Source organism: Nipponia nippon, unplaced genomic scaffold (assembly GCF_047370975.1).
Source record: "Nipponia nippon isolate SJK-2023a ecotype South Korea unplaced genomic scaffold, ASM4737097v1 scaffold_30, whole genome shotgun sequence".
NCBI lineage: Eukaryota > Metazoa > Chordata > Aves > Pelecaniformes > Threskiornithidae > Nipponia > Nipponia nippon.
Genome location: NW_028262348.1, coordinates 6096743 through 6104348, shown reverse-complemented (window position 1 = coordinate 6104348; position 7606 = coordinate 6096743). Strand labels below are relative to the sequence as shown.

Genomic DNA, 7606 nt, shown 5'->3' with positions numbered 1-7606 from the left:
TCCGCCCCGGGGCGGCCGCGCTCCCGCCCGCCGCGCCGGCACCGGCCGCTGCTGCCCAGGTAAGGGCGGGGGGCGGCGGGGCCCCGTCCCGGGGCTCATCCCGGGGGTGGTGGGGCGGGAGGGGGCGATTCCCGGTGCGGGGCCGCTGCCCGCAGCCTGCCCAGGACGGCATCCGCGGCTCCGGTCGGGGGGATCGGGCGGTGGGAGCCGCCGCTGCCCCCCCAGGCGCAGGGAGAGCGGGGGCGCGGAGGCGGCGGGGCCCCGCACCGGACCCGGCGGCTCCTCGGCAGCGGGAGCTGCCGGCAAGGCCGGGGGAGAGGTGGCCGGTGGCCGCCGCAGCGGTGCGGGAGCGCCGCTTGTTTTCGCATCTCTTGAGATGCAGCAATTGCTTAAGAAATCAAAGCAGAAAAAAAAAAAAGGGCTGCGGTTGCTGTCGGGGAAAAACCGCGTTTCTCCTGAACCCCCGTTTTTGGGGGGTGTGTGTCCCCCCGCAGCGTGTGCTCCAAGTTTGTTTGTCCCTGTTTTGGGGGACTGTAATCCCAGCTGGGCAAACAGCCCTGGTTTCACAGACCAGCAGCTGGAGGACCGGCAAAACGCAGACAGTCCAAGCAATACTTGCAGGTGCAAATCTGCCTTTGCATGAGCGCGTAGGGAAATGGTATTAGCAAAAGTGTGGGTAACTGTACGGTCTCCTTTGAGAGGGAACATCCAATTCTGAGTGCGGTGGATGGAAGCTGGAATTTGGTGGTGTTGTGCTTTAGCTGTTAGTCTTGGAAAACATTGCCGTGATAAACTCCTTTTGCACTGCTTGCAGCTTCTGTAGGGAACACGGGTTTCTCTTGTGCAATCATGAACTGGCAGTGACAGCCAGCAAAAGGAGGACTTGGCTGCCTGTAATAGAGCAATTGAGAATTAAAACTCTTTTGTGTTGTGAAATGTTTTGATTTTTGCATCAAGCAGTCTGCACCTGGGGAGAATTTTCAGCATTTGTGCTTTTTATTGGCGTACCTTTGAGATCTGAACCAAATCTCATGTTTAATTATTAATTTCAGAATATTTCCAATACAGCTTGCAGAGGACATGTTTGGAGGGGTGGCAATGACAGCGGTGCTGAATGAGCCTTTAACCTGGAGCCTATAAATTGCTGAAGCAGCAGCCAGTAAAACAATTGTGGCTAATTGTAGTCTGACACAGTGTTCCCGCTGCGCTTCTTTGGGAGCCGGCAGGGCATGTTAAATGCCAGCTTTGTAGCTCTCTGTGCTGCTGCTGACACAAACTCCTGGTGACAAGGGGACAAGGTGAAGTGTGCCAGGACGCGTCCCTCCCCGTCCTCGGTGAGACGGGGCCATGCAGCCCATCGGAGGGGCTGCGAGCTGCTCTCAGCATTTTGCAGCATGAGTTTTGCTTCTGTTTCTTGGGGCCATCTGAAAGCAAATTACCTGGCAAAGCCAAACCTACTGTTTCCTCCAGGTGGGTGCAAAGCAAATCTTGGTCCCGCTGGGAAGTAGCTGGAGATGGAAAGGTTTGGCAGGGAGGGGTGTGCTGATGAGTGGGCAGGGGCTGGGGGCTCCTGGGGAGGCAAGGTGGTGGAAAGAGCAGGAGGGGAAGGAGGGGACCGGTGGGGCTCTGACAGTGTCAGAGTCACTGGGTGTCAGCAGCTGTGGGACCCCTGGAGTGGGGGCCAGGCGGCAGGGTCAGGATGGGCATAGAAATGGCAGGAAACTGGGAGCAGGAGGGTTGGGAAGGGGGAACTGGCTGGAGAGCTGTCCAGGGGGAGAAATGGGGGTGAAGAGCTAGAGATGTAACGGGGAGGTTGGGGTGCCAGGAAGAGGAGAGAAGGGGGCTCCTGTGCGCCAGCCCCCTTGAGTTTGGCTCAGCTGCTGCATGGGCAGGGGCTGGGCAGCAGTGCACGGCACGTCCCTGCGAGCGGTGTGACCGTGTCATGGGTGCAGCATCCTCGAGGTGGAGGGACGGGAGGCGGTTACACTAAGGAGGGTGTTTTCCCCCCAGTTGGGCACCCTGTGCTGGGAGGCCGGTCTGTTCACACGCTGGGAGCTGGGACTGGCGGGGTTGTGGGAGCCCCCTGTTCATCCTTTGTAGTGCAATTCCTGAAAGAAACGATAGCTTCAGGATGGAGACCCGTCTATTTTCACCCCCAAATTATTTTAGAAATACAAGTTCTCCCTGCCTTAAAAACATTGTCCCCTGTCATGCTCTCTTTTGTGTGACTTGCTTCTCTTCCCCACTGGCTCCTTTCAGTCTCTTCTTGTGGTGGACGAACCCTGTGCACCTCCCCGGGGTTGGAGCAGGGCTGCTGTGTGTTGCCTTGATAACACAGAGTGCACAGCATGGCCCGTGGGGCTCAGGGAAGAGCCTTGGAACCCCCGATGCTCCGGCCACGCCTGGGCTGTGCTCAGAGTCCCGCGTCCAGAGGAGAGACCTGCTTTCCTTGGCAGCAGAGGCCCGCTTGTCCTGGAGATGAGGCAGTTTTTGACTCTGCTGAGCCAGACCTTGCAGGAAACTGGAGCTCCTGATGCTAAACTGGGGAGTTTCTCCTCATGGTAGTGGGCTGTGGCAGCTTGGCCTTGCCCAGGGTGGTGCAGCGGCTGGAGGATGGACCCCTGGGTGGGCAGAGAGGGAGGCTGCAGGCAGCTCGGGGTGTCAGCAGGACTTTGTGCCAGCAGCTGCCTTGGTTTTTGGTGGAGTCTCTCTCTGGAGGGCGGCGGAGATGGCAGGAAGGTGCCTGTGGGCTGCCTGACACTGTAGGTGTGACTGTGCTCAGACAACAATCAGAGCCCAAACACTGTCTTACCACTGCCTGCTCTGCGCTGTGGGGTCTGTGCACGGTGGGGTTTGTGCCAGCTCCTGCTCTGCCAGGCTGTGGTGGGATGGACTGGGACTGCTCCAAACCGGTGGCATGTGGAGACACACTGCTTTTGGGGAGGGAAGGAGGTCAGCTGTGGGATGCTGCTGTTGGGCCTCTGGGATGAAGCCTGGTCCCTGACAGGGCTGGGGAGGCATGGCAGGTGTACTGGGGGTCATGCCAGGGTTCCTGGGGGCCAGGAGGGTACTGGAGCAGAGACAGGTATGCTGGCCGGTGGGCTGCAGGGACTCTTGGGATCCACCTTATGTATTTTTATTAATGGCGTCTGCCCACAAAGCAGCAGATGCTGCTGAAACTTGCTGAGGGGGCAGAGGTGAGAAACATCACCGGTAGCTGGAGTTGACCCACTGAGAAGAGATGGAGGAGAACTGGGACACAAGACTGTGCACAGGGCAACCAAGAGTGAAACAGGAGCTGACCTTCAGGAGATGACGGAGGAGGACAGTCTGGGTGTACTCGTCAGGGACAGGGGGACGTGGAGTCACCACTCTTAAATCTTTCTAACATTGCTGCGCCAGGCATGGGAGGACCTGGTGGAGGGTGGTGGCCCACTGCATAGTTCTGGCAGTTACCATGGGAGTTCAACTAGAGCAAATCCCCAGAAAAGTAAGAGAAATGGGCAGCTCTTGTCTTAGGAGGACACCAGTCTGGTGCGTGGGGGCTGGTGGCATGGCGGGAGGGTTTGTGGTGGGTCAGGGTGGGCCAGTACCTGGCTGGGATGGAGCCACACAAGGTGATGCGTGGTGCGATGGTGGGGCTGGAAGATGGGGTCCGCTGCTGGGTGCCATAGCATGAGGTGAGGAGGTGGGTGGGAAACAAAGGCTCTGGTGAAGTTCAGGACTCGGTGGGCAGGTGAGGTGCCCTGTGCCCAAGGACCAGAGCCCAGGCTGCCCTGCGGGACGGGCTGTGCTTTGCAGGACGCACCAGAGAGGCTGTGGTGGGGTCTGTGCTTCACTTTGTTTGTAGGGCGTGTCTGAAACGGGTCTGCTGCTGGGACTGCTCCATGGTTCCCGCTGGGCCTTGTGTTAAAGACAATATTTTGCATGTACAGAGAATTGGCAGGGAGGCAGCTCTGCGGTAGATAGGGTATGGTTCGGGATCAAGGGTTGGTTTTTTTCCACAGCAGGGACCAGAGTCAGAGCCAGCTCTTCCCTGCAAGTATGGAGAGTGCCACCAGATGCTCTGAGCCTCCAGCCACCCCCTCCTCTTGTGCTCCTGCTCGGGGGGGTGCAGCCTGCGGAGCCAGATCTCGCTGGCTAGAAAAGGCATGCAGTCCTCCTTGCTCTGCAGAGCAGGCAAGGCTGTTTGCAGACAAGCAAGTCTTCCAGGAGATGTGGAGCTGCCGTGTGTCCTGTGTTTCCTGGCATGTATGGCATTGCATGCCGGTAGGTGAGGAACCAAGGAGCAAGGGGCAGGGTGTGTCCAGGCTTATAGATAGAAAAGTTTTGCTTTCTTGTTTTTGGAGATCGATTCTGTCCAGAATAAAGAGTTCAGATGAAAAACCAGCCGTTTGCAACAACTGGCCAGAATCTCTCACCTGAGCAGTAAGTGTAGTACAAAAAGGCCATTACTGATAGACATCAGGAATCTTCCTAAAACTCCAGGTGTCTGTTGGGACGGTATCCCTGAGTACAGGTGCCTCCATTGAGTTTCTTCTCCTGGCCATAGGGCCTTCTCTCAGACCTAGGTGCATTGTGGCAGCTGGTGAGAGCACAAGGGTGTTGGTGAGACCCATTTTAGGTGTCCTTATACTGAGCAGGAAAGAAATTACTGTGACATGCTCTGACATGGACTCTTCACAGACATCCACGAAGGATGTCCCGAGAAGAAAGTGCTGAGTTCTTCAAATGATGATAACATCGCTGCGAGTCCAAAAATTATCTGCAGTAACTGATAATGCTTCTGAAGGACAAAGTTCTTGAGGCGGAAATAGGCCTATGTTTGCAGACAACAGAACCGAGATACGATAAAAAGAAAATTTTATTGTATGGAAGGGCAGTTAAAAACCAGCAGCTTCTGTTGAGCATGGAGCTGCAGGGCATTGCCTTAGAAGACCTATGCTACAAATGACAGAAAACTAGAAAAACAAAGCTGCCCACAGGGAAGAGAGGCAGAGAGATCATGGACATAGCTGGACTCTTGGTCCTGCAACAGCAGGGAATCACTGGCCAGAAATGTCCCCAAGGAGCCCTGGCAAGGGGCCATGCTCAGTGCTGCAGAGAAAGGTGAAAAACCCCTGGGGAGCTGTGCCAATCTGCCCCGGGGAAAAAATTCCTTCCTGACCCCAGAACTGGCGATCGGCTGTTCCCTGAGCATGTGAGCAAGACCTGCGGCCCGGGCCCCCAGGGGATGCCATGGTGTCAGGGGACACCAGCACTGCCCGACTCCTTCCTTCACTTCCCTGGAGGCATCTCAGGGGCTTCCAAGCATGGCAAAATACTCTAGAAGTGTGTCCTGGTTTCAGCTGGGATAGTGTTAATTTTCTTCTAGGTAGCCCTTATGGGGCTGTGTTTTGGGTTTAGGATGGCAACAATGTCGATGATACACTGATGTTTTGGTTCTTGCTAAGTAGTGCTAAGTAGTTGTTAGGTGGTGCTCACACTGGTCAAGGACTTTTCAGCTTCCCATGCTCTGCCGGGTGCACAAGAAGCTGGGAGGGGGCACAGCCAGGACAGCTGACCCAGACTGGCCAAGGGGCTATTCCATACCATGTGACGCCATGGCCAGTAAATGAGCGGGGGTAGTTGGCTGGGGGAGGGGCAATGATCGCTGCTTGGGGGATGTGCTGGGCATCAGTCAGCAGGTGGTGAGCAGTTGTACAGTGTATCGCTTGCTTTGTATTACTATTGTACTATTATTACTTGTTGTTGTTGTTGTTGTTGTTGTTATTATTATTATTATTATTATTATTATTATTATTATTATTATTATTGTTATTATTACTATTACTACTGTTCTATTTTTATTTTACTTCAGTTATTAAACTGTTCTTACCCCAACCCACGAGTTTTCCCCTTTTGCCCTTCCGATTCTCTCCCCCATCCCACCAGTGGGGGAGTAAGTGAGCAGCTGCGTGGTGCTTAGTTGCTAGCTGGGGTTAAACCACGACAAAGTGATAGGCCTGGGAGAAAAGATGTCATTCCCAGTCCCTGCAGGAGACCATTGGGTGCTCCAAAGTGTTGAGAGAGTGAACATCTTTGACATCTCCACTTCCCATTTCTAATGGATGCTGTATCTGGCAATGGAAGAGGTGTGGATGGGGGCTTTGCGGTGGTCTCCAACTGCCAAGAATGGATTTTCTTGTTCTTTGTAGACTGTTGAGTCTCAGCCTTTTCCACTGATATCAGTCTGAAAAGGCCTGGTACCCTTGGGGACCCCCAGGTATTAGTGGGTCTTCTCATGGCAGGAATGGCATTGGGTCCATTCTCCAAAGCTTAAAGCAGGATCAAGGTTGGATCCAGGTTGGTGTCTAGCCCTACTTGGAGCTGGAATTTGATCAGATGACCAGCAGAAGCCTCTTCCAGACTAAATTCTTCCATGATCCTGTGGCTATGCAATAGCTCTTCAGTGCAGTGCTCTCAGGTGTGGGATTCAGCCTGTTGCCTGCAAGGCTGAAATGCAGCCCATGGTGCATTTATTAACGGCTGTAGAGCCTCCTGCTACAGGCACATGAGGCTGCCATCACCCTCCCAACCTCTCCCAAGTGTCTTCGTGCCCTTAAGGTGAATGCTGGACATGCAGCATGCATGGGCAAGGAGGAGACCTTTGAATGGCTGAGGATGACATGAAGCGGCCTGGGCAGAAGATGCAGAGCAAGAGGTGCCATCCTGATGGGAGATGAAGACCAGTGTGGTCACAACCACAAGTGCACTGGGGCTGACATGTCGCCCTCCCTGCGTTAAAAGCTGCCGAGTGGTGTCACATCTCTTTGGTAGGCCTTTTATCCCACTGTTCTTGGGAAACAGGCATCCCAGGGGCCCACACTGCCTGCCTTCTCCATTGTGGTTTCCTTCAGTCCTCCAAACTGAGTTCTTCCTTGACCTTGGGGAAGCTCTCTTCCACATCCTAAAGGAATGACTTCCTTAGGAGGTATCTCTTGCTGACCTCTGCTCTGAGAGGTGTGTGTCCTAGAAGGGATCTTCATCCTCACTCGTGTGGACCTTGGCTTTCGATGAGCATGCAGCCCTTTCCCTCCAGACTGGTGGTGTCAATGAAGAGAAAGAAGTCATCTCTTTGGGAACAGAGCAGGTCCCAGATGTCCCACTTGGTCACTGTGAGTTCCAGTGGCTCCTCAGAAACATCCTCAAAGATCTTCCAGACGGTCTCCTAGGTTTCTTCCTAGGGCTCCCCCAGGTTTCCTCTAGAGCCTCCTGCAGAGCACTGCAAAGAAAGCAGAGAGTTCAGCTGTGGTGGAGAGGACAAGCCTGCTGATCCCTGCCAGCACACAGGCCTTGGAGCCTGGTTTGCTGGACCCATGGCAGAGATCATGCAGGCATTTCCAGCTGTGGGAGGGAGCAAGTCCACGCAGTGGTGCCTGGTGAACCTGTCCCCAGCAGAAATCAAGAGAGGAGGAAGGCTGGCTGAGCACATGAACCTGAACTGCCTAGGAGACTGGTGGTTGGTTGCTGCTGGTGGCAGGATGTTCCCATCATTGTCTGGTTGCCTTGGACTGATGGTCATATTCTTGAGCCCTTAGACCTTGGGAACCTGAACTGTGTCCCC

At 54.8% G+C, this 7606-nt stretch overlaps 1 protein-coding gene across 4 annotated transcripts in view; it reads left to right on the top strand.

Annotated features, from left to right (window-relative positions):
* Positions 1 to 7606, top strand: part of AIFM3 (AIF family member 3) — a 54547-nt gene continuing 46941 nt past the window's right edge. For 2 of the 4 annotated variants that reach the window (XM_087768425.1, XM_087768424.1), the window contains exon 1: positions 1390 to 1470. In XM_087768425.1, the coding sequence (XP_087624551.1) occupies positions 1395 to 1470 (76 nt within the window). In that variant the 5' untranslated portion in view covers positions 1390 to 1394. Of the gene's footprint in view, positions 60 to 1389; positions 1471 to 7606 lie in introns of those variants that run through there. The other 2 variants (XM_087768426.1, XM_087768427.1) reach the window with 2 other exon arrangements.